Genomic DNA, 27,487 nt, shown 5'->3' on the forward strand with positions numbered 1-27,487 from the left:
CTAAAAAGTCTGTGCTACGTTCTCCTCTGGGTTCTTGTATAAGAGTTCATAGTGTGGGAAAACACATTATTCCTTATTGGAGGTTTGAACTACATCTTTAGCATAGTCTATCTGGTCTCTAGCCATTTGTTGTTTTTATTCCCCAAATTGGCTATTGTAAAAGTAGGTTTAAGAGATTACACAATCATTACAGTATTTCATGGGCTCCCTAATTTACGCTCTCTTCTACTAGGTGCAAAGATGCAGTTCACCAAAATATTACACGGAGTACATACCAATATGCAGTATGAAATATAGTTCTGTATAATTTATTTTATACAAACAATCAAAAAAAAAAAAAAAAAAAATCTATAAATCGCTTTCAAATCTGTTTTTACATATCATGACAATCATCTAGTCCTAAATGTAGAATTTTAAGCACAAATGGTATATATTTTACATAATTTACTTTTTCAACATTTTTTTTAAATAAATAATTTTTATTGGTGGAAATGCTCACAGTGAATAATATTTGTGTCAATAGCTGAAGAAAATTTTATCCACGCTTCCTGAAGCACCTCCCACAAGTTGGATTGGCTTGATGGGCACTTCTTGCGTACCATACGGTCAAGCTGCTCCCAGAACCGCTCAATGGAGGTTGAGATCTGGTGACTGCGCTGGCCACTCCATTACAGACAGAATACCAGCTGCCTGCTTCTTCCCTAAATAGTTCTTGCATAATTTGGAGGTGTGCTTTGGGTCATTGTCCTGTTGGAGGTGGAAAATGGCTCCAATCAAGCGCTGTCCACAGGGTATGGCATTGCAAAATGGAGTGATAACCTTCCTTATTCAAAAACACTTTCACGTTGTACAAATCTCCCACTTTACCAGCACCAAAGCAGCCCCAGACCATCACATTACCTCCACCATGCTTGACAGATGGCGTCAGGCACTCTTCAAGCATCTTTTCACTTGTTCTGCATCTCACAAATGTTCTTCTGTGTGATCCAAACACCTCAAACTTCAATTCATCTGTCCATAACACTTTTTGCCAATCTTCCTCTGTCCAATGTGTGTGTTTTATTTTGCCCATATTAATCTTTTACTTTTATTGGCTAGTCTCATATAGATTTTTCTATGCCACTCTGCCTAGAAGGCCAGCATCCTGGAGTAACCTCTTAATTGTAGACGTTGACACTGGCGTTTTGCGAGTACTATTTAATGAAGCTGCCAGTTGAGGACTTGTGAGGGGTCTATTTCTCAAACTAGAGACTCTAATGTACTAGTCTTCTTGCACAGTTGTGCACCGGGGCTCCCCCTTCTCTTTCAACTCTGGTTAGAGCCTGTTTGTGCTGTTCTCTAAAGGCAGTAGTACACACCGTTGTAGGAAACGTTCAGTTTCTTGGCAATTTCTCGCATGGAATAGCCTTCACTTCTAAGAACAAGAATAGACTGTAGAGTTTCACATGAAAAAGTTCTCTGTTTCTGGCCATTTGGAGAGTATAATCGAACCCACAAATGTGATGCTCCAGATACTCAACTAGCTCAAAGGAAGGCCAGTTTTATAGCTTCTCTGACGAGCAAACCCATTTTCAGCTGAGCCAACATGATTGCACGAGGGTTTTCTAATCATCCATTAGTCTTCTAACGCGCTTAGCAAACACAATGTACCATTACAACACTGGAGTGATGGTTGCTGGAAATGGGCCTCTATACACCTATGTAGATATTCCTTTAAAAACCAGACGTTTGCAGCTAGTATAGTCATTTACCACATTAACAATGTATAGAGTGTAGTTCTGATTAATTTAATGTTAACTTCATTGAAAAAAAAAACTGCCTTTCTTTAAAAAAATAAGGACATTTCTAAGTGACCCCAAACTTTTGAACGGCAGTGTACTTGCACCCATTTTACTGTACCCCTAATTTAATTGAAGTACTTATCCCCCTCAAAAAAAACCAAATAAATTGCTTTTTATAATTTTTTTACTGTTACAGAAAGCAGCCAATAACCATTTGCCACAATTTAAGAACCCCAAACCCTTAGATTATGTCCACTAACACACTTCTATACTATTCCCCTTAGTTTACCTTTTTTGGGGTACAGGCTGATTTCCCTGTTTTCATCTGCACTTTTCGCCGGTCTTAAATGCAAAAATTATCGGGTGAACGTGCTATCGCACATTTTGCAATAGAATTGCCCAATAAATGGGAGCGTGCAAACATGCAAAAAGAAACAAATTTGGGCAAATGGTCCGAAAAATTCTCTCTGAAGAACATACAACTTTATCGCGGACAATTGGATATTGCCCATAGGGTCCAAAGACAGGTTAAGAAGGGGAGAAAGACAGCAGCCCTGTGAAGTGGCTCGAGTCATTTCAATGAGGTGAAGGGAGAGTGTAGAAATATTTAAGAGTCATGAAGTCAGTCCCAAAATCTCTGACCTGTAAGAATGACCCACAGTCCAAAAAATATACTGATAGGTTCATTGGCTCCTGAGAAAAATTAACCGTAGTGTGTATGTGTGTGCATGTACATGTGGCAAGGAATATAGATTGTAAGCTCCACTGGGGCAGGGACTGATGTGAATGGCCGAATATTCTCTGTAAAAGCACTGCGGAAAATGTGTGCGCTATATAAATAACTGGTAATAAATAAATAATAATAAATAAGAGCAATGTTTTAAGAGACCTAAAAGATCATTACCGATTCCATAACAGAGCCAGGCAGTTGTTTTGCCGTCACAGAATATGGAGGCACTGCAGTAATAAACTGAAGGCCTCTTGTTTCAAAACTGAAGCTTGCCCTAATAGGACTCTTGCAACAGGACCAGCACAAGCAAATTCACAACTCTATAAATGCAAAAAATAAATAAAATTTAAGTTTAGCAATGGGCAAGTACAAAATCTGAACTCAACCTCAATGAGATGCATATGTGGAACATTTAGAGAATTTTGTTGTTGCACATCTCTTCAAACATCAATTAACTAAAGTAGTGTGTTAAAGTCAGGGGAGTGACAGTTTGCAAATATGATGCGACTACTATACAGGAAACTACTACTTCATGTTATTGCCACTACATGTGGTTCTTTGAGCTCATGTTTTACTTTTTTCCCCACATGGTTTCTTCATGTTGGCTTATTTTTTTTTATTAAATAATGATTGTTAGCTTATATAGAGTGAAACAAAATTCCAACCCAAAGATAATTCTTAAACAATACAAGTAGTGGAGAAAAAAAAATTCTAAGTAGAAATACAAGGGTAACATACTGCAAGTAGAATTACAGAAAACAATCACAACAAATAAATGATAGCCAAAGGCAGGTAGAAAAAGAATGGAGAAAGAAACATGGGGGAAGAGATTGGAGAGTTATGAAGCAAGAGGAAGAAGGGACCTGCTCTTAGGAACAAAGAGAAAGTGGAGAAAAAGAATATAGATGAAGGGGGTGGGGAAGGAAGAAAGCAAGAACCAAATTGGTGAGGACGATAAGTTTGAACTAGATTCTGTAGATGTTAGAGTGCCAGTCATTAGCAGGGCAGCAGGACAGAAATATCAATCTTGCAGCAGTGTTAAGGGGATATTGAAGAGGAGAGAGGCAAGCGAGGGAGGGTCTAGTTAGGAGACTATTGCAACAATTGAGATGATAGAATGGATATACTTCTGGTAGCATTGAGGAAGAGTTTAATTCTGATAATGTTCCTAAGATGGTAACGTCAAGAGAAGGAAAGGATGCGTGAGAGAAGAATGGTAACAAAACAGGCAACAGATTAACAGATGAGATAATGGTGCTGTCAACAGCGAGGGAGAGGTGGACACTCCAGAGGGATGGAAGACAATTGAGGGTTTTTGTTTTTTTTAGGACAGTGGTTCTCAAACTTGGTCCTCAGGACCCCACATGGTTCACGTTTTCCAGGTCACCCAGCAGATGCATTCATTACTCACCGACACATTTTAAAAGATCCACAGGTGGAGCTAATTATTTCACTTGTGATTCAGTGAGGAAACATGCACTGTTACGGGTCCTGAGGACAGAGTTTGAGAAATTAGTGTTTTAGAAAGTCTCAACATATAGGAGAAGATGCAGAGAGACAGAGGATTAATTTTGTTTTGATGTTACAAGGAGGCAAAGTCAACGCCAGTAAGATGGGTGCAAAGGCAAGGATGGAGTTAAATATGGTGAAGATGCACTAGAGATTGTTGAATTGTGAGCAAATTAGCAATTTAATGCATTGCTTAGCAAAGTAGAGGGCATAATTAATATTTGCTTATGTGACAAATAACTTTTTGAGGCCTAGATTGTTAATTATTTCCCAATACGCAAATGCATAGATGTGAAAAAAAAGAGTGCTACTTTCACCTACTCAAGACATTATAGTGGCATAACCTGTGTGTTATTATATAATTGCTTACCCTGTATCTGTTGTGGAAAATCACACCAACTACATACTGGTTTTCTATTTTTCAATAAATATAATTTTATTTTAATATATAATTATTCATGTAGTGCTCACTTTCCATTTTTCTTTATTTTAAAATTTTGTAGAACCCCATAAACATTGAGATCAATGTTCGATTTGTATAGGTAAATCTTTCCACAAAAAAAAAAAAAAAAACACAGACACTTATGGTAAGCCTACACGTTCTTGCATTATTTCTTACACTGCAACATTAAATGACATCAATATGCTAATTATTAAAAATGCAATTCCACTTTTTTTTTTTTTTAAGTTTGCGGCTTTTGCACCTTTTAACCAGGTGAGTGGAGTCAGAGGCAATTTTGGGTGAAGCTGGTAGAAATATATTGACTGCAACTTCAAATTATAAACTTTTAACACACACACATATAGCGTTCCCGCTAGGCTGTTTTAGCAGGGTGCGGCACCCTGCCCTCCTTCTGGAGGGCAAAAAGCACCCTGCCCTCCAGAAGGAGGGCAAAAAGCACCCTGCCCTCACAGGCTGCGGGTGCAGTCTTCACCCGCGGGACGCAGTGTCCCGCGGGTGGAGAAATGTGCGGTGACCCGGTCACTGCCAGAGAATAGACGCCGGGCGCATGCGCCCGGCATCTGTTCTCCCTGTCTGCAGCGCTTGGGGGCTGCCCGGCATGTCCGTAAGTGCCGGGCATGCCCCCAAGTATGATGAAAAAGGGGACGCGTCTTATAGACACGCCCCTTTTATGGCCACGCCCCCTTTTCGACCGCGCGCACAAAGTTGCCCTCTCTAGCTCCGGCACCCTGCCTGCCCCCGCAGCTAGAGTGAACACTACACATATACATACACACACACACATATGTATCTCAGTGTTCGCATTAATGCATGTACAGGCGTCTATGACTCATCCAGTAGTCGTGCCAAGTTTTTTTTTATTTTTTCGAGGAGTAATAACGCTTCTCTTCACATTTTTAAAGAAGTACTAATATCCAAAGATAGATATAAAGAAAAGGAGAGTGATGGTAAACCTTACCTTCATTAACTCTCTTTCTTCTAAATCCATAGGATCCACAGGGAGACATTGGAGTGTAGGTAGGAGAGGTCTGGTGAATTAAAGGCCGGAACCACCTTAGAAAGGAAGCCTGGGTGTGTTCGAAGAACAACCCTGTCGTGATGAAATATTAAAAGGGGGGGGGGAGGAGAAAGACAGAAAAGCACCCCTGAATCCGATACCCTACTGACAGATGCTATAGCCAGAAGTAACAGTCTTCGCAGTGAGCCATTTGACATCCACCGATTCCAAGAGTTCGAATGGAGGTTCCTGAAGTGCTTTGAGCACTGACAAATCCCATGGAGCCACAGGAGGAACATAGGGAGGTATATACGTAGAACACCTTGCATGAAGGTTGTGAACATCCGATATAGGAGCAATTCTGCGCTGAAACCAGATAGACAAAGCAGAGACCTGCACTTTGAGAGATGCTAGGTGGAGGCCTAGATCTAGAATACGAGAAACTTTAAAGACTTGAGGGTCATAGTTTCTTGGAGAACACCACTGGAAATATGTATGCCAAATTCTGTGGTAAATCCTGGCTGAGGCCAGCTTATGTGCTCCGAGCATGGTCTGGACTACAGAGCTGGAGAAACCCTTAGCAGTTAGGAGGAATGTCTCAAGAGCCAAGCCGTTCAAGACAGATGGGCTAGCTCCGGATGTAGACATGGACCCTGAGACAACAGGTCTTCTCGTAGAGGAAGTTAAAGAGGAACGTCTATGGAGAGCCTGTGAAGATGGGAATATCAGTGACGGGCCAAGCTGGAGCTATTAACAGGACAATGCCCCCTCCTGTTTGAACTTCCGAAGCACTCGAGGAAGCAGAGATATGCCAAATGGAATTTCCATTTCACTGACAAGGCGTCTATGAAGGCCACATCGGAGTCCTTTGTTCTGACTCCATACACAAGAAGTTTATTGTTGTGTCTTGAGGCCATGAGATCCACTTCTAGAAGACCCCATTTGTCCACCAGAAGCTGAAAAACTTCTGGATATAGAGAAAACTCTCCTGCGTGCACGTCGTGATAGCTGAGAAAATCCGCTTCCCAATAGGGAATCCCTGGGATGAACACTGAGGAGATGACATGGAGATTGCTTTCGGCCCATGTGAGAATGCGGGGCACTTCTGCCATTGCTGACTGACTTAGAGTGCTTGGTGATTAAGGTAGGCCACAGCTGTGGCGTTGTCGCACTGTACTTGTAATGGCCTGTTTTTCAATGCTGAGCCAGAGTGAGAGCTCCGTAGATGGCTCGAAGCTCCAGGATATTGATTGGTAGCACTGCCTCGAATGAGGCTCACCTTCTGGGTCTGAACAGATGGAGAGGATTAGGTGGTGTTGTGGCCTGGAGTGAAACTGGGCGAATTCCACCATGTCGAATTTGGACACCATTGATCCCAAGAAATGCATTGCAGAGTGAAACGACACTCTGCGATTGCTGAAATCTTGTCATTCGTTTGGAAGATTCTCTGAACTCGAGAATCCAGGAGGGCTCCCAAAATGTACCATCCTTTGAGAGGGTGTCAGGGAGGACTTTTTCCAGTTGATCAGCCAAACGTGCTGTTAAAAAAAGCAAGGGTTATCTGCAGATGTCAGTCGCTGGGGAGCTGGCCAACAGCAAGAGATAGTCTGATCCCTTGATGGCAACAAGAGGCCGCCATTACTGCCATGATCTTGGTAGACTCCAGGGGCTGTTGAGAGGCCAAATGGCAGAGCCTGAAATTGGTAATGCTGCTTCAGTGTAGCAAACCGGAGATATTATTGATGGCGCTATAGGTACATGTAGGTAAGAGTCATGAATGTCTAGGTATACCACAAAATCTCGAGGCTCCATAGCTAGGATAATAGAACAGAGGGTTTCCATATGAAACCTGGGTACCGTGATAAACTTGTTCAAAGATTTGAGACTTAGGATAGTTCTGAAGCCCAATGGGTCTCATCAGCCTAAGAAAAGGTAGAACAACAACTCTTGTCCCGTTGCGAGGGAGAGGCCCGCCCCGTCAAGCTGCAGGCTTGTCTTCAGACTTTGCAGGTGGAAGTTGCACTTTGAGGATATTTTGGTACCATTCTTTATTCATGGCCATGTTCCAAAATTGTGAGTGAGCCCTCTCCCTTGGCTGAGAAGCAACTCCACATGAAAAGCATCCTGAGACCATTCTTGTGTGGGGTTGCTGCTCAGCCAAGGGAGTGGGATCACTCACAATTTTGCCTAAGAACATAGCCATAAATAAAGAATGGTACCAAAACATCCTCCAAGAGCAACTTCTTCCAACCATCCAAGAACAGTTTGGTGATGAACAATGCCTTTTCCAGCATGATGGAGCACCTTGCCATAAGGCAAAAGTGATAAGTAAGTGGCTCGGTGAACAAAACATGAACATTTTGGGTCCATGGCCAGGAAACTACCCAGACCTTAATCCCAATGAGAACTTGTGGTCAATCCTCAAGAAGGGGGTGGACAAACAAAAACTCACAAATTATGACAAACTCCAAGCATTGATTAGGCAAGAATGGGCAGCTATCAGTCAGTGTGTGGCCCAGAAGTTGATTAACAGTTTAATTGTTAATAAAAGCCTTTGGGGTAAATTTACTAAAGTGAGTGTTTTTAGAAGTGAGTTTTAAAAGTGATGCTGCCCATAGCAACCAATCAGATTCTAACTATTATCTTCTAGAACAGGGGTGGGGAAACTTTTTTCTGCCGAGGGCCGTTTTGATACATATAACATTATGTCACACGGGAACGGGGCCACAATCGCCAGTGATAACAGCAATGCCTGCAGCATACTGAGGATGCTCCGGGGAGCTGTTAGGGCAGCCGTGTGATCGTCTGAAGCGTCCTAAGGATGCTCCAGGTGGCACTGCTGCATAGTTTCTAGATACAGGGTGCCTTGTAGGCACCCTGCTATCCAGATTAGGCTAGCAGAAAAAAGCTCCTCGGGCCAGACTAAAATGATTAAGGGGGCCTTCAACGGCCCTCGGGCCTGAGGTTCCCAATCACTGTTCTAGAAGGTGCTAGTTAAATGTTAAGTAGATTCTGATTGGTTGCTATGGGCAACACTTAAAAAACTCACTTCAGTAAATTACCCCTTTGACACTTACGAAATGCTTGTAATTTTACTTCAGTATACCATAGTAACATCTGACAAAAAGGTCTAAAAACACTGAAGCAGCAAACTTTGTGAAAACCAATACGTTGCTTTTCTCTGATCTAGCACACCTTAGACATCTCCTCTATAGGGTAACTATTGCAGTCCATTACATATATGGAGATTACACTTTGGGTTAGCTGGATGGCAGGTCTCAGTACAAATGTGGGGTGGCAGATAGTCCATGTAACCCCCTCCTCCAGAATGAGGCAAGGCCACTCCACACATAAAACCACAGGGTACATGACAGGATAGAAGGAATATTGGTGACTAGCACGTATACAGCTGAGGGGGTGCAGTTATTCAGTTATTGGCGAGTGGCATAAATACTGGGGGGGGGTGGGGGGTAGTTATTGGTGAGTAGCTTATGTACAGAACCAACACACAGGTTACGAAATCTGCAACTCAACTCACCCAGCTGTCAACCTGCAGTATAACGTATATCAGGCTCCCCCACCATCACCATAGTGACTTTCCCCTTATAGTCAATGTGCCAGGCTGGGGAAACCTGTAGGGGAACGACCACCATGCACTCCTAAAAGACCCAAGATGGGGTTACAGGCCAATCTACTATATGATGTGGGAGCTAGAAAGGGGTATAAGGCACTAAGCCCTGGCCTCTTACCTTCAATATTTTCACTTTACATAATACTCCCAAAAGTTGAAATATTATTGTGTTATATTTTGGGGATTTAGGTGCTTACTTGCTATGTTTATATTTGACAGAAAAGGTTCCTTTTCGACAGAAATATTAAACAATGATGAGCACCAGCATTCATCAAAGGACCTAAAGTTTGTGTGGAGAAAATTTGAATTATTCTGGAAACGAAGAACCACTACTCTTTGGGATGCCCATTACCTTCAGAAATTATCAAAAATATGGTTCTTAATAGATTTGTTTGTATGAATTATTTTCCTCTCTTTTTATCTGTCTGATTAATTACATTAACAATTCTAAATATAATTCTTAAGTGACAACTCTGATTGATGAATATAAATATTCCTGTCTAGAATAGTGGAGAGAAGTCCTTATTCTGAGATATGGGGACATCAAATATTGATTACAATATTTGTGCCCTAAATATAGTTAAAGTTAGTGTGACCGACATATTTGTAAAATGATTTTTTTTTATATATATATGCCTGTTCAAATATGGTCGCGGCATCTATTATTATTATTGGCCGCCAGTCCTTAAGATGGCTGCGGACCTACCTCCGGTGTTAGACACCAATCATAGATACAGGAATGTATTCCTCCATACAGAGGAGGAACTATAATGCTAAGGTATAGCGGGGAAACATTTACTGATCGGACCGGACGCATTGGAAGCTCCGGTTTTAAACACACAGTCAATTTTTGGTGGATTAAAGGTGCCCATACACGGTGCGATTTGCAAATGATCCGACATCTTATGCAATCGCCCTTGAACTCTCCGGCAGCTGAAGTGAATGATGTGCAGAAAAACCTGCACAGTGTTCACTTAATCTATCACGTACGATCTAATGATTTCCATACCCATTAGATCGAGTGTGATATGACACAGATGCATGTAGCATGGACCAAGGAGATCCGTACTACATGCATCCGTGTCATTGACACAGAAGTACGGACGGGATCAGTGAGACCAGTCTGTGCTGCTGAGGTAAAAACAAACAAAAAAATTAATAACCTATGTAAAAAAAAAAGAAACAAAAACGGCGTCCCCAGCCCCCGACTAAAAGAGCAACCAGCACCGGACTAGTCAGAACCAGACCTGGTTGCCAAAATAGGACTGATTTAAACGCATTGGCTAAAGAGGGGGAATCGGCAGCCTGACCAGATCAGAAGAACATGGTGCTTTCATCTGGAGCCAGAGTTTCCTTGTGGAAAAAGGAAGATCTATTTGGTTTCTATATGTACCCTTTTTCTGTTATTAAGCCACCCTCATCATTACTGTTTGGATGTATCAATTCTAAATGTCAGACCTTACTTTTATATGGAACCTTTATTTGGATCCTGTTTTATTAAAATTGTTAATTTTTTACCATACCAGAACCACTCTTCATTATATATGAGACATTTATTGCTGTTATATTTTAAGCTCATGTTATAATTGCGTTTACCTCTTTGAAGCTTTTCGTTAGGATATAACGTGGATATAGCATTTAATTTGCTAATTAACACTGGATATGAATTTGCTTCATTAGATTTTATGTTTATGTCTTTGCATGTGCTATTATTGGGATACATATCCATTTTTGTAAATATTTGCGTAGAACTATGGTCCAAAAGAGATCAAGACAGTACAATAATAACATAAGTGTTATTTTTTTAATTATTTTTTAGGATGCAGAAGGGTGTTGCCCAGTTGTATTATGTGTATACATGGCACCAGCTTTGTGGAAACATTAATGCCATATACAGTAGGAGTTCAAAACCACTTTAATTTGCAAGATATATACAATTTGCATTGGTAATGACAAGTGGCAACAGTTGTTTTTGCTTTGTATTCATATAAGTTTAGGCTGTGGGGTGGGGTGAGTGGGGGTTAGGTTTAGGGGTAGGGTTAGGATACTTATCTGCAGGGGTCTGTATCCTAACCCTGGATATCTGTAAAAATTGAGTGTAGACCAAACCAGGTGCATTGGTAATGCACCCTGACAAAAGCACTAAGCTTTTGTCCATGGGTGCTGGGACACACTGTACATAAGTGTCTCTGTTTTTGGGTGTGTTTTACCTATGTTACATATGTGACGCAAGTTCTTTATAGACATATATAGTATGTGGGTGCTGAAATATACGTATTTTATGTGCTGAAAATCAGCTAGGCATGATTGGCTTTTGTTCTGTAAACATAGTTTCTCTATTGTGTCAGCTGATACAGTTGGTTGACATGTGAAAGTGTGGCTGAAGTGCATTAGAAAATAAAAGCATGAAATAAACAATGGACTTACCCCAAGCACCAGTGATGAATACCAGTATGTATAGAAAAATTTGACAAGTTGCTTTAATGCTGTATGAGTCTGGGGATATCATGGTAAAGCCTGTAAAGGGAGGGGAAAAAAAAAAAAAGTTACACCTAGTCTGTAAAATCAACATAATAAAAAAAAAAAAAAATTATATTATATTATATAAATAACAATCAATCGGTTTTAATAAAAAAAATCATATCACCATGTTTTGTGGTCGACGTTTCGACCCCTGGGGGTCATTCTCAAGACAGATCACCACAGACAAGTGTCCGGGGTTGAAACGTCGACTACAAAACATTGCGATACGATTTTTTTTTATTAAAACCGATTGATTGTTGTTTATAAAAAGCGGTGAGTGCCCTCATTTCGGCTATTGGGATAGCCAATCCATTGGATATATACATTGTGTACCTATCTGGTCTTCTCTTTAGTGGAGCCCTGCTGGATTACAATTCAAGTGATGCGAGTGCTGTAACATATATATATATATATATATATATATATATATATATATATATATATATATATATATATATACATACACATATACATATATACACACACACACGCCTTGCAAAAGTATTCACCCCCTTTGCATTTTTCATGTTTCGTTGCTTCACATCCTCGAATTAAAGTGGATTGTTTGAAGGTGTGCATCATTTCATTCACGAAACATGCCTACAACTGAAGTTGTGTTTTTTTTATATTGTGAATCAAACAACATTTAGGACAACATAATAGAAAACTTCAGCGTGCATAACTATTCACCCCCCTAAAATCAGTACTTTGTCGAGCAATTACAGCTGCTTTGGATAAGTCTCTATGAGCTTGCCACATCTTGCCCCTGGGATTTTTGCCCATTCTTCAAGGCAAAACTGCTCCATCTCCTTCATGTTGGATGGTTTCCACTTTCCGCTTCTGAACAGCAATCTTCAAGTCTGACCACAGATTCTCAATTAGGATTGAGATCTGGGCTTTGACTAGGCCATTCCAACACATTTAAATGTTTCCCCTTAAACCACTCGAGTGTTGCTTTAGTATGGGTCATTGTCCTGCTGGAAGGTGAACCTCCGTCCCAGTCTCAAATCACAGGCAGACTGAAACAGGTTTTGCTCAAGAATATCCCTGTATTTAGCACCATCTATCTTTCCCTCAACCCAAATCAGTTTCCCAGTCCCTGCTGCTGAAAAACATCCCCACAGCATGATGCTGCCACCACCAAGTTTCACTGTGGGGATGGTGTTCTTGGGGTGATGGGATGTGTTGGGTTTGCGCCAGAAATAACGTTTTCCTTGGTGGCCGAAAAACAAGAGATATGGTAAGAACTTACCTTTGTTATCTCTGTTTCTACGAAGTCCATAGGGTCCACAGGGTTGACCTTGGGGTATAGCTGGATCTGGATCCACGGGCACCACGCAGTTAAAGCTTTCACTGCTCCCAGGATGCACTTGAGTCCGTCCTCCTCTATACCCCGCCCCCGAGCCACAGGCACCTCAGTTGGTAAGCAGCCAAGGCCGGAGGAGGAGACTAAACAGAGAGGGGGAAGACTGGAACACACAAGAAACTATACTCACAGAAATGGGTGACGAAAAACCGGTGACCAGCCACACAGCCCATTTGAAGCCAGGTGCGTCAGAGCGGGCGCCCTGTGGACCCTATGGACTTCGTAGAAACAGAGATAACAAAGGTAAGTTCTTACCATCTCTCTTGTTTTCTACTTCAGGGTCCATAGGGGGTCCACAGGGTTGACCTTGGGGATGTCCCAAAGCAGTTCAACTAAGGGCGGGGACGCTCCTGTGCAGAAAGGAGAATCCTGCGCCCAAAGGATGCATCCTGAGAGGCAAAGGTGTCAAACGCATAAAACCTCAAAAATGTCTGAATTGAAGACCAAGTGGCTGCCTTGCACAGCTGAACAGCTGAGGCACCATGTCTAGCAGACCAAGAAGGACCCACAGACCGAGTGGAATGAGCCTTAACAGAGGCTGGAACAGGTAAACGTTCCTGTATATAAGCCTCCCTAATAACAGAACAAAGCCAACGGGCGAACGTTTGTTTGTTGGCAGGCCAACCCCTCTTATGAAAACCAAAGAGGACAAAGAAGGAATCGGACTTTCTTGCAGAAGCAGTCCGATCAACAAACTCTGAGGGCACGGACAACGTCCAACGAAGCCTCACCAGCTGTAAGATCAGGAGATTGAAAAGCTGGTACCACAAGTTCCTGATCGATGTGGAACTTAGAGACTACTTTAGGCAAAAACTCAGGACGAGTACGCAGCACGGCCCTGTCCTGGTGAGAAATTAGGAGGGGAGGGGGGACTACAGGAAAGTGCCCCCAACGCGGATACCCTCCTGGCTACAGCAATTGCCAGGAGAAACACAGTTTTCAGTGTTAACCACTTGAGGTCAACGGACTCAAGAGGCTCAAAGGGAGGTCCCTGCAGGACCCGAAGAACCACCGCCAAGTCCCAAGGAGCCACTGGAGGCACAAAGGGAGGCTGAATCCTAAGCACACCTTGGAAAAAGGTGTGAACATCAGGCAGGGTAGCGATCTGTCGTTGGAACCAAACAGACAGAGTCGATACGTGAACCTTCAGGGAAGCAAGACGTAAGCCCAGGTCAAGACCTGACTGTAGAAATGCCAAAATCCTAGAAACCCTGAACACCTGAGGATCAAAGTTTCTGGACTCACACCACTGAAAGTAAGTGTGCCACACTCTGTGGTAAATCCGTGCAGAGGTAGGCTTGCGCGCCCTCAGCATGGTACCGATGACAGAGGTTGAAAAACCCCGGGACCTTAAGACGGCTGTCTCAAGAGCCACGCCGTCAAAGACAGCCGACCCAGATCCGGCTAAAGGCAGGGCCCCTGAGACAGCAGGTCCCGACGCTGAGGTAGAAGGAACGGAGCGTCTACAGACAAGCTTTTGAGATCGGAGTACCAAGGACGTCTGGGCCACGTGTCCCCGTCCTGTTTGATTTTTCTGAGTACCCGAGGTAGCAGGGAGATTGGAGGGAACAGGTACGCTAGGTGAAACGTCCATTTCACCGACAGTGCATCCACAAGGCTTGCGCCTGCTTCTCTTGTCCTCGAGCCGTACACGGGCAACTTGCAGTTGTGACGGGATGCCATCAGGTCCAACTCCGGCAGTCCCCATTTGTCCACGAGAAGTTGAAACACCTCTGGGTGAAGCGACCATTCCCCGGGATGCACATCGTAATGGCTGAGGAAGTCTGCCTCCCAGTTGAGGACTCCCGGGATGAAGACTGCCGAGATTGCCGGAAAGTGGCACTCCGCCAAAGCCAGGATCTGAGGCACCTCCAACATCGCAGCTCGACTGCGAGTCCCTCCCTGGTGATTTATGTACGCTACCGTGGTAGCATTGTCCGATTGCACCTGAACTGCTCTTCCGTGAAGAACGGTGCCTGACAACAGTAGAGCACGGTACACCGCCCGCAGCTCTAGAACGTTTATGGGAAGGGTGGCTTCCTCAGCCGACCAACGGCCCTGAAGAGACAACGAGCCGGTCACTGCCCCCCAACCCCGGAAACTGGCATCTGTTGTAAGCAGAACCCAGTCCGGGATCCAAAAGGGGCGACCCTGGACGAGATGAGCTGACTGAAACCACCACGCCAGAGACCGGCGCACTTCCGGGGACAAAACCAGCATCTGGGATCGGATCCGGCGAGGTAGTCCGTTCCGCTCAGATAGAATCTGCTCCTGCAGGGGTCTGGAGTGGAACTGGGCAAATTCCACCATGTCGAATGCCGACACCATGGCCCCCAGGACTCTCATTGCTGAATGGACCGACACCCTGCCACTGCTCAGGCAACTGTGTATCCTCAGTTGTAGGGAGGACACCTTTTCCGGAGTCAAGAAAATCCTTTGTTGACAAGAATCCAGAAGTGCTCCCAGATGGATCATCCGTTGTGATGGGATCAGAGAGGACTTCTTCCAATTTATCGACCACCCGTGTGCTTGAAGACAAGCAATGGTCAGGTGGAGATGCCGAAGCTCCACCTCCACCTGGCAAGCTCCACCTCCGGGGAGCTTGCCAGCAGCAGAAGATCGTCCAGGTACGGCAACAGCCGTATACCCTGACCCCGAAGGTGGGCAGCCATAACTGCCATCACCTTGGTGAACAACCTCGGAGCCGTGGAAAGGCCGAAAGGCAACGCCCGAAACTGGTAGTGATGGTTCAGGATAGCAAACCTCAGATACCGCTGATGTGCCGGTGCTATGGGCACATGGAGATAGGCATCCTGGATATCGAGGGAGACCATGTAATCCCCGGGTTCCATCGCCAGAATGATGGAACGTAACGTTTCCATCCTGAACCTGGGAACTCTGACGTATTTGTTCAGAGACTTCAAATTCAGGATAGGGCGATGAGAACCATTGGGTTTCTGCACCAGAAACAGAGTAGAATAGTACCCCGTCCCGCGCTGAGACTGCGGAACGGGAACAATGACCCCTGCTTGTAGCAAGGATTCTATAGCTACCTGAATCTGGACAGCTTTGGTCTTGTCCAGAGAAGGACTCGTACAGAAAAACTGGCGGGGCGGCCTGAACCGAAAAGACAGGGCGTACCCCTGAGAGACTACTTCTCGAACCCAGGCATTGTGGTATTGTGCCAACACTGGGCGAATTGGAGAAGTCGGCCTCCCACTCTGGGGTCCCCCAGAGAGAGGCCCGTCCCATCAGGCAGCAGGTTTATCCTCCTGCTTGCAAGAAGGGCGCCGAGCACTCCATGCCTGCTTCTTGGGCTTGGGTGTGGCCTTGGACGCCGAATGTCTCAGGAAGGACTGACCCTTGGCCTTACCCTGAACCCGAAAGGACCGAAAGACAGAGCTCCTCACTTTAGCCGGCGCAGAGGCCGAAGGGAGGAAAGCCAACTTGGACTTAGCCAAAGTATCCACTATTTTGTCCAAATCCGGACCAAATAGTAACTCTCCATTAAAAGGCAAGGCCTCCAGACCCTTTTTAGAGTCTGCATCAGCCCTCCAGGACCTCAGCCACAGGGACCGCCGAGCAGACACCACTGCTGCCGACACCCTAGAAGTGAGCAGGCTGGCATCCAAAGACCCTTCCCAGATATAGGAAGCTGCATCCCGCATCTGTCCCACTAATGCTCTCTGGATATCCGGAGCATCGTCAGCAAAGGTATCCTCCAAGGCATTGGCCCGGGCCTCACTCAATGGCATTAGCCACCCAGGAGATAGCCATGGACGGGCGAGCCACCGCCCCGGAAAGAGAATAAATTGACTTTAAACAAGTCTCCACCTTCCTGTCCATGGGACCCTTCAAAGAGGAGATAGACTGCAATGGTAGCGTCGCGCTTTTGATCAAGCGGGTGACGTGGGAATCCACCGCCGGCGGAGTCTACCATTTCCTGCAATGAGCTTCAGGAAAAGGATAATTTGACGCCAACCTCTTCTGTGGATGGAACCTCTTGCTGGGTAATTGCCAGGCCGCCGCCATATGATCCGTTAATTGATCAGACGGGAAACACATTCGAAATTACCTTGGCTTTTTTAAAATTAGGAAACTTCAACCTAGGAGCCGGCGCATCATCCTCTACATGTAGGATAGCCTGCACCGCCCTAACTAAGGCTGGAACATTAATGGAGGACTTAGCTTCCACCTCCTGCCCCATGGCATCAGAGTCAGAGTCCTCATGGATTTCTCCGGAGGACACTTTCGAGTCCAACAACTGCACAGCTAGTGAACTCACAACAGGACGTTTGGGCTGAAACGCCGAGGATGAGGCTGCCAGACTCCGTACAGAGCTGGAGAGAACATCCATCCAAGGTGGAGGAGCCGTCGGAGCAAAACTCTGGAAAGGCACCACAGACTGTCGCGTCACTGGAGGAGACTGCACATACACAGGCAGTCCCAAATAAGGACCCACAGTCTGGGCCCCGGGAGGAGACGGCAATATTTGCGGAATACCCGGGGAATTGGGGATGGTGGGCTTGGGCAATGCCCTAGAAGGGACCGTTGATGGGACCGATAACCAGTCCGCAATAGACGCCAACATCTGTGAAAATATCGCCCAAGGAGGGTCCTGTGACACAGGGGGGTTGGCGGGGCCCGGTACCAGCTGGCACCGCCCGCACAGACCATCCTGAGATAAGTCCTCCCCATCAACTCCATCAGCACAGCGTCTGCAGGAAAATAGCACAGGAGCCACAGACCGCTCAGTCTCCTCATCAGACGTGATACAGTAAATACACAAGAAATACGTATCACCAGAGGAATTACGGTTTTAACACCCGCGCACTCACCAGTATGCTACACCACAGCCCAGATATGGTACTGTGTAGCACACAACAGTATATGACTGACCTCACAAATACGTGATTTATATAAGTGAGGGTATCAGAAAACGCCCTTCCGCCACACACCTGCCGGGCCGTAGGAGAAGGAAAGGGATAGGTATAAGCTGACAGTAATGGAGAATAAGTTACAGACAGGCAGCACTAGCAATAGTCACATACAATGCAGAAAAGTTAGTACTCACTGCACCTTCCGCTACAATCAACCGCCCAGATTCAGTGTCTGGGAGGGCTATAGCGCTGTGTACACTGTCCTTTAGCAGGGGAGAGGTACACAGGGGGACCGGTCCACTTGATACCGCCTGGGGGTCAGCGATGCCTGCCAGAGAAGATGGCCGTCGGAGACCTCAGAGGAGGAGTGGCCGAGAGATAAGAGCAGCTCAGCGACGCCAGACTGCTTGTTGAAAGGCGCGCTGAGCTGAGGGGAGGAGCCGCTAGACAGGGAAGGCTGCCTCCCCTGGCTAGTAATTAACCCCCGGGTTGCCGGTCCCGCTTCCAGCCTGTTACCCTGGTGGTCTAGCGGACACGCGAGGTATTCCTCTATAGTGGGGGAGCCCGCCGCCGCTGCTAGCGCCTCCAGTCTGTCCCCAGAGACCGTAGGCTTCTGACTGCATATGGCGTCTCGGCGCCAGCAGGGAGAAGGAGCGGCAGCGTGGACGTCCTAAAGGATAGTCTGATGCTGCCGCTCTAATAGTGTAAAAAAATAAAAAATGTTCTCTTTAAAATAAAGCTTAGGGGCTGCTCCTGCAGCCCCACTGCGACAGGGTGACCCGACTCCGGCCGGCCACCAACTAAAGCTGAGGTGCCTGTGGCTCGGGGGCAGGGTATAGAGGAGGATGGACCCAAGTGCATCCTGGGAGCAGTGAAAGCTTTAACTGCGTGGTGCCCGTGGATCCAGATCCAGCTATACCCCAAGGTCAACCCTGTGGACCCCCTATGGACCCTGAAGTAGAAAGTTAAATTTTAGTCTCATCTGACCAGTGCACCTTCCTCCATACATTTGGAGAGTCACCAACATGCCTTTTGGCAAACTCAAATCGTATCTTCTTATATTTATCACTAAGGCTGGGTACACACATAAAGATTTTCTGTCCAACCAGCCAACTAGTTGATTGGTTGGAATGAAAATCTGGTAACGTATGGGAGTAACTGATGATCAGCAATTTGCTCCTAAATGCCAGAAAACAGATGAAATTGGTCGTCAGACAAGTTTGTTAAATGTTTGATATAAACAATTTTGTTCAAACAACAGTTTTTGTCCATTTTCCGGTCTTTGGGAGCAGATTGCTGATCATCAGTTACTCAAATACCTTACCATATTTTCATTCCAACCAATCAACTAGTTGGATGGTCGACAGAAAATCTTTACGTGTGTATGCAGCTTAAGTAATGGCTTTTTTCTGGCCACTCTTCCATAAAGCCCAGCTCTATGGAGTGTACGGCTTATTGTGGTCACATGCACAGATACACCATTCTCTGCTGTGGAACTCTGCAGCTCCTCCAGGGTTACCTTTGGTCTCTGTGCTGCCTCTCCGATTAATGCCCTCCTTGCCCAGTCTGAGTTTTGGTGGGCGCCCCTAACTTGGCAGGTTTGTTGTAGTACCATGTTTTTTCCATTTGATGATGATGGATTTGATGGTGCTCCGGGGATCATCAAAGATGTGTATTTTTTTTTTATAACCCAACCCAGAATTGACCTTCTCAACAACTTTGTCCCTGACTTATTTGGAGACCTCCTTGGTCTTCATGGTGTGATGCCTCTTGCTTAGTGGTTTTGCAGCCTCTTGGGCCTTTCAGAAAAGGTGTGTTTATACTGACAGATCATGTGACACTTAAGCTGCATACACACGTAAAGATTTTCTGTCCAACCATCCAACTAGTTGACAAATAGGGGGGGAAAAGGGATGCGCTAATCTACAATAATCTGATTTGATTTATAGCAGCTGGGTATAAATGAGGGCACTACAAATCCTCATTACGTACATAGATAGAAGTGGTTGAGAAGGGGGGAGGGGGGAGGACACCCAGGGCATATAACACCTAGATTGGTCAGATTATAAATGGATTAATCATATAAATATTGTTTATATGCTTGGTAAATTTATAGATAATAAATCCACGGATAATAGATAAATTAATAAGTTGATCACATCAATACTACCTCCAATAAATCTGTGATAATTTTAGCAATGCAATAAATATTGAATAAAATATGTTGGACAAATAGCATTAATAAATATAGATATAAATAAAACACTGAAAGTGAATAATTCTATTTAAATCAATGTTTATTGTATAGGTATTGGTAAAACCATACTGATATAACGTATAAAAAGGCTAGAGTAATTATAAAGGACTAATACCGGTATACAACATATAATGATAAACAGTATAAACATATACACAACCTGATCTGCAGAGTGATACACTGTAGGCGTATTACTCACTCTGCACTAATAGTGGGTCCTGGGCTGACTGGGCACAATGTGACTATGTCACTCCAGATAAATGATAAAGGTCGGTGCTGCAGAGATATTCCTGGCACAAATCCAGTGTAGACAGATATTAAAGTCTTGTACACCTTGGATAGGTAGGTAATTACCTTAAATCTTCCAGGTGCAGTCCGGGTGTATTAGATACAAACTCTATCCGGATGAAGTCCTTACGAGTCCTGTTGGGCTGGTGTGTCTGCCGGCAGACTTCCTCGGTAAGCCGCGGTGAGCGCGTTGCTGCTCGTGCGGCTCGTGGAGGGATCGACTTTTCTGTAAATGACCCGTTTCACCTAAAAGCTTCCTCATGATAGCAGATAGTCTATCACGCTGGAGCTCTATTTCAGTCATCCGGCCTGTGATGCAGCGGCGGCCATTTTGCTTAAGGGATACTCACCCATCTTTTGAGTAACTCCTTTCTGATGTTTATAGCGGCCATTTTGATGGAGGGAAATCGGTATATAGTTGCCAGGAGTGTACACATCTATGTGTGAATTATGATAGACATGACATCAAACATAGAGACAAAAAATACATGTGCTAATTGGTATATAATAAAAATAATTAAATTTAATTGGTAAAATAGTGTACATTAAAAGTAATAATATGAAAAAAGGCTATTAGTATCAAGCAAGAGATGTAATTTTCAATTTTAATCGTATTATCCACTCTAGAAATCATGCATATACCACCTATTCACGGTAAAACAAATATCAGCAGCAGGAGAAAAACCCTATTATGAAGAGATTACCCAGAAAAAAATTTAGAAGAACCCAAGTATCCAAGTGAACAACTACTGATTAATAGCTTTAATCAAGGAAAAAAAGAGTGTAGAGGAAGAATTGAGATTGTCTGCACACACGCTCATGAATCGCTTGAATGGAAAAAAACAAAGCCGCCTTATACAGAAAGAACCAATCATATGTTGAAGAAGATGAGGCTGAAGGCTACATGGACTCTTTTATGGATCTCCTCCAAAGTAACAAAGAAGCTCATTCACAAACCGGAGCCATTCCAAAATACTTAGAGTCAGAAGAACAAGGGGAAAAAGAATAAGTTCAAATTCAAACGAGGAAAGCGAGGAGGAAAGAAGATTAAAAAGAAAGAATCACAATCGCAGAAGGGAACCAAACAAGAGCACACACCAAAAGGCTTATTCAACTTAAGTAAACATCAGTTGAACAATACAGAGAGAAGAATCCTGCAGAATGGTTTAAAGTATGCACCTGGGAGCAGATTGAATAAATTTAAAACTTTTATAGACTTGCACAATTGTACGAAAGCTAACCCTGAATAAATTCTTCAACCAAAAATCATTGGCAATTACGAATAACATGCAAGAGGAAGGAAGTAATATCTTCAAACATATGAAACTACGACCAAAATCTACGTTTTATCCTCAACGTCTAAAAGGACCACTCGTTAGAACATTCCAGAGATTAGTAGAACAAGATATAGAAAGTATGACGACCCAAATTAGTCAAAAACAAAAGGAATATTACCAAGAAAGAGAGAGAAGCCATTGACACATTAAAAGATGATAAAAATTTGGTCAGTGGACAAGGGCGGGTGTATTGTCCTTATGGACAGAAAATCATATGATGAAGAAGCGTTGAACCAACTTCAGGACAAATCCACATATGAACCACTGAAAAAAGATCCAACTATAGAATATAAAAAAGAATTGGGATTATCATTGAAGAAAGGTTTGGAAACAGGTATCCTGACTACACAGGAATACCAATATATCAAAAAAGAAGACCCCATTATTCCAGTATATTATCATCTGCCGTCTGTGCATAAAGACACTAAAAAACCACCCGGGAGACCAATCATAGCAGGAGTAGGATCACTAACAGCAAACTTGTCTGGATACGTAGATAAGTTTCTACAACCTGTGGTAAGATGCCAACCGGGATATATTAGAGATACCTCACATATTCTTAATGTGCTAAAAGATATCACCTGGGAAAAAGATCTACTCCTAGCCACATGTGACATTAAAGCCTTATACACGTGCATTGAACATGAGATGGGTTGTGCCAACGTAAAAAAAGACGCTAGTAAAAGACTCAGGCTTAGAACCACTGCAAATTAATGTTATTATAGAAGCCATTAATTTTATTCTCCAACATAATTTCTTTTGGTACGGCGACACTTTCTATGTCCAGCGGAAAGGGACGGCAATGGGAACCACATTCACGCCTTCTTACGCCAACCTTATCCTGTCAGAATGGGAAGATGAAAATATATGGAATAGTAAACAATATGGAAAAGAATTGAAGCTATGGGCGAGATACATCGATGATGTTATTATCTGGTAAGGATCAAGAGACTAGTTAATTATTTGGACTTAACCATATATATTGAGGATGGCTGTATAGAAACCAAAACGTTTATTAAAGCTACTGACTGTAACAGTTATTTGGAGGCCACGAGTAACCATCATAAAAAATGGTTATCCAACATCCCTGGAGGACAATTAAGATTAAGATGTAATTGTTCTAAGAAAGCAGGTTTCGAAGTACAATCAAAAGAACTACTCAACAACTTTATGGATAAGAAATATGATCGTCATCATCTGGAACGAGAGAAACTGAAGGCCAATAGTATGAACAGAGAAGACCTTCTAAAATACAAGGAAAAACCTGAAAATAAATTAGAAAACCTTCTATTAATCTCCTATTATTCAGCGCAAAGCACACTATTACAAAGCAGTATCAAAAAACATTGGCACATTCTCAGGGCCGATGAAGATCTGAAGAAAAACCTACCAGAATATCCAAGGATCATATACAGAAAAGCCCCGACAATTAGATCTTCACTAGTCAATAGCAATCTAAGTTAAAGATGTACCAAGAAGTTATCAAAAACTACAGGCTTTTCAAGATGCAGGATCTGTACGGCCTGCAAAAAACCAAAGTGGAACCATATACAAATAAACAAACAAGTTATAGCTTTTAGCAACAAGAGGAAATTCACTATTAAAGACCATATTAGCTGTCAGACCACAGGAGTCGTTTATATGTTGACATGCCCATGCGTCCTACAGTATGTAGGAAAAAACAAAAGAAAGCTCCATGTCCGTATACAGGAACATCTTTGCAATATCCAAAATCAAAAAGAGAGCCACAGCATCCCAATTCACTTTAAAGAAAAACATAACAGCAACCCAAGGGATTTACAATTTCTTGGTTTCAAGAAAATAACACCATCATGGAGAGGAGGGACTATGGCTAACCTATTAAGTAAAGAAGAAACTAAAACAATATACGAAATGGGAACATTGAACCCAAAGGGGTTAAATTTGGACATTGAGATCGCACAGTTTCTATAAAGTGATCATCCCCTGGGAAGTAAGACAAGAATAAACCTCTCTACTCATCAATATTTTCAATTATCACCAATATCCTCAATTATTACCAACATTTGATATCTGTGAGCTATACATTTTGCTTATGTGATAAGCATTATAATGTCCCTTAAATATATTCTTGGGGCATCCATATAATTTTACTATCTAGAATATACAACATCAAGTGAACATAATTACTTTAAACGGTATCATAATAGAAATCCACATATATTAATAAGTTGGACAACACATATGATTAAAATCGAAAATTACATCTCTTGCTTGATACTAATAGCCTTTTTTCATATTATTACTTTTAATGTACACTATTTTACCAATTAAATATATATTTTTTTAATTAGTTTTATTATATACCAATTAGCACATGTATTTCTGTCTCTATGTTTATGTGATGTCATGTCTATCATAATTTACACATAGATGTGTACACTCCTGGCAACTTTATACCGATTTCCCTCCATCAAAATGGCCGCTATAAACAAACATCAGAAAGGAGTTACTCAAAAGATGGACGAGTAGCCAAGCAAAATGGCCACCGCTGCCTCACAGGCTGGATGACTGAAATAGAGCTCCAGCGGGATAAACTGATATCTGTTATCCTGAGGAAGCCTTTAGGCGAAACACGTCGATTACAGAAAAGTTGATCCTCTCCATGAGCCGCACGAGCAGCAACGCGCTCACCGCGGCTTACCGAGGAAGTCTCCCGGCAGACACACCAGCCCAACAGGACTCGTAAGGACTTCATCCGGAGAGAGTTTGCATCTAATACACCCGGACTGCACCAGGAAGACTAAAGGTAATTACCTACCTATCCAATGTGTACAATACTTTAATATCTGTCTACACTGGATTTGTGCCACAAATATCTCTGCAGCACCGACCTTTATCATTTATCTAGAGTGACAGTCACATTGTGCCCAGTCAGCCCAGGACCCACTATTAGTGCAGAGTGAGTAATACGCCTACAGTGTATCACTTTGCAGATCATACACATAGTATCACAGGTTGTGTATGTTTATATGTACTGTTTGTCATTATATGTTGTATACCGGTATTAGTCCTTTATAATTACTCTAGCCTTTTTATACGTTACATCAGTATGGTTCTACCAATACAATAAACATTGATTTAAATAGAATTATTCACTTTGTGTTTTATTTATATCTATATTTATTAATGCTATTTGTCCAACATATTTTATTCAATATTTATTGCATTGCTAAAATTTCACAGATTTATTGGAGGTAGTATTGATGTGATCAACTTATTAATTTATGTATTATCCGTGGATTTATAATCTATAAATTTACCAAGCATATAAACAATATTTATATGATTAATCCATTTATAATCTGACCAATCTAGGTGTTATATGCACTGGGTGTTCCCCCCTTCTCAACCACATCCAACTAGTTGATTGATTGGAATGAAAATCTGATAACGTATGGGAGTAAATGATTATCAGCAATTTGCTCCTAAATGCCAGAAAACAGAAGAAAATGGTCATTAGACAAGTCTGATAAATGTTTGATCTAAACAATTTGTTCAAACAACAGTTTTTGTCCATTTTCTGGCGTTTGGGAGCAACTTGCTGATTGTCATTTGCTTTCATACCTTACCAGATTTTCATTCCAACCAATCAACTAGTTGGATGGTTCGACAGAAAATCTTTACGTGTGTATGCAGCTTTAGATTTCACACAGGTGGACTTCATTTCACCAATTATGTGACTTCTAAAGGTAATTGGTTGCACCACTACTTTTGTGGGGCTTCATAGCAAAGGGAGTGATTACATATGCACATGCCAATTTTCAGAATTTTATTTATAAAGATTCTTTGATATAGATATATATAATATATATATATATATATATATATATATATATATATATATTTCTCATTTCACTTCCCCAAATTAGACTATTTTGTGCAAATCCATCACATAAAATTCAAATAAAATAAATAAATAAAATTACAGGTTGTAATGTAATAAACAAAAAGGTAAGAAACCAAGGGGGGGGGTGAATACTTTTGTAAGGCACTGTGTAATATGCGTGTATATAAAAGAAACCTCCATAGCTAAGAAATTCTGCATTTAAAAGTTACTGCTGGTCATCCAATTCAAAATAATCACTGAGAAGGAGGGGCAATATTTGCTTCCTAGACAACACTGTTTTCATATTTCTATCTAAAGGCCCCCATACATCAGAGATTGATTGCAGCAATCGTGCAATTTGCAATCGATGGTGTATAAAAATCTTTCACTTTTTCAATCGATTGCAGATTGCAGAATTGCCACAATCGATTGAAAAAGGGAAAGATTTTTATACGCAATCGATTGCAAATTGCATGATTGCTGCAATCAATCTCTGATGTATGGGGGCCTTTAGTTCTAAAACTTCTAATGTTTGTGCATTTTTTTTATACTGCGCATGCTTTGCAATTGGTATCCGACGGCAGTTGCAGTGAGAATTTGGACCCACAGGGATTGCCAGTTAGTGTATGTTTATGGGAAGTAACAAGAAGGGGGTAGTAAAACGAGGGATGTCTCTAGCATTTTGTGGGCAGGTCGCAGCAAGTGACTGTGTATGCAGTTGTAATGGCCCCGACGACTTAGTTCTGTTGGACATTCTGAGCAAACATAAGGTTGCTTAGAAGAATGGTGGTGCGCCTTTGTACACAAGTGGTGGATTAGAGACGCGGCAGGTGAGCGTCTCTATACAAATTTAATTGGCTAAGGCATTATGTTGCAGTACCGCTGTGTACACAGATGCAGCCATGAATGAAACAGCGTCCACCTATAAATCAGGCCTACAGTGTGGTAATAAAGTTATTTCTTCATTACATGATACTCAGTAGATCAAATGTACCAAAAAAGAAAGTACACTGACAGCAGCTGTATCCATTCTCTTGTGATCTTTATCAAGGCTAATGTGATCATTCTCACTGCTCAGTATAATCTATATCAGAAATTAAATCAGCTATGCAATCTGCAAAGAGAGTGTTGTGAGTGCCTGCCGTGACCTTAAGCTTATAGAACCTACTTGGTGAGTGCTTTGTCTATAACAGCCCCCTTTCCCGGCACTACTATTGTTCACTGGGACAGAATTTCAACTCTATTGTTGCCCATCCACTAGACGAGCTGAAAACGACTGTGCGATAACGACATTGTAATCGTGCAGTCGTTTGTCAGTCTGTGATGAGCCTGCACTGAACAAGCAGTCGTTCAGTGCAGGCTCATCAATCATCTGCGAACATGCTTGAACCTGACGTTATCATCAGGTTGACCAGCTTGTTTGCTTGATGCTAGATGTTGGAAACGACCGGCGGGCGCATCGCTGGTCGTTTCCGACATAAATGCATGATTTGCAAGCGATTGCACGATAACGATGAGCACCTTAAGGGGTATATTTAGCAAAGTGCGGGTTTTTAGAAGCCGAGTTGTTGCCCATAGCAACCAGTTTCTACTTATTTATCCAGCACCTTCAGTGATCGCGCTGAGCGCAAAAATTTGTGGGTCCCAGTGACCCCTCACTTTAAACGATTGGGGTACAGCTCCATGGTTTCTGGGTCCCATCACAAATTATGGAGGATGAGGACAGGCAGAAGTTGGGACAGAACTGGGGTCAGGTGGCAGCTTGGACATTGCTGGGGGTAGCATTTGGGGTAGAGGGTGTTAAGGGCATGCAGCAGTTGGGGAAGAGCAGAGTTAGGGCCAGGGAGAGTTAGGGTA

General features: G+C 42.9%; 1 protein-coding gene across 3 annotated transcripts in view; it reads right to left on the reverse strand.

Moving 5' to 3' along the window:
• LOC148516717 (zona pellucida sperm-binding protein 3 receptor-like) overlaps nucleotides 1-27,487 on the reverse strand; it is a 178,398-nt gene that overhangs the window by 139,819 nt on the left and 11,092 nt on the right. For all 3 annotated transcript variants that reach the window (XR_015879383.1, XM_088479578.1, XM_088479577.1), the window contains exon 2: nucleotides 11,539-11,628. Coding sequence is in view for 2 of the 3 variants with exons in the window: in XM_088479578.1 (XP_088335704.1) it covers nucleotides 11,539-11,620 (82 nt within the window). In the remaining variant the exon portion in view is untranslated. The remainder of the gene's footprint in view (nucleotides 1-11,538; nucleotides 11,629-27,487) is intronic.

The sequence above is a fragment of the Taudactylus pleione genome, unplaced genomic scaffold (assembly GCF_031769625.1).
Source record: "Taudactylus pleione unplaced genomic scaffold, aTauple2 ptg000242l, whole genome shotgun sequence".
Classification (NCBI taxonomy): Eukaryota; Metazoa; Chordata; class Amphibia; order Anura; family Myobatrachidae; genus Taudactylus; species Taudactylus pleione.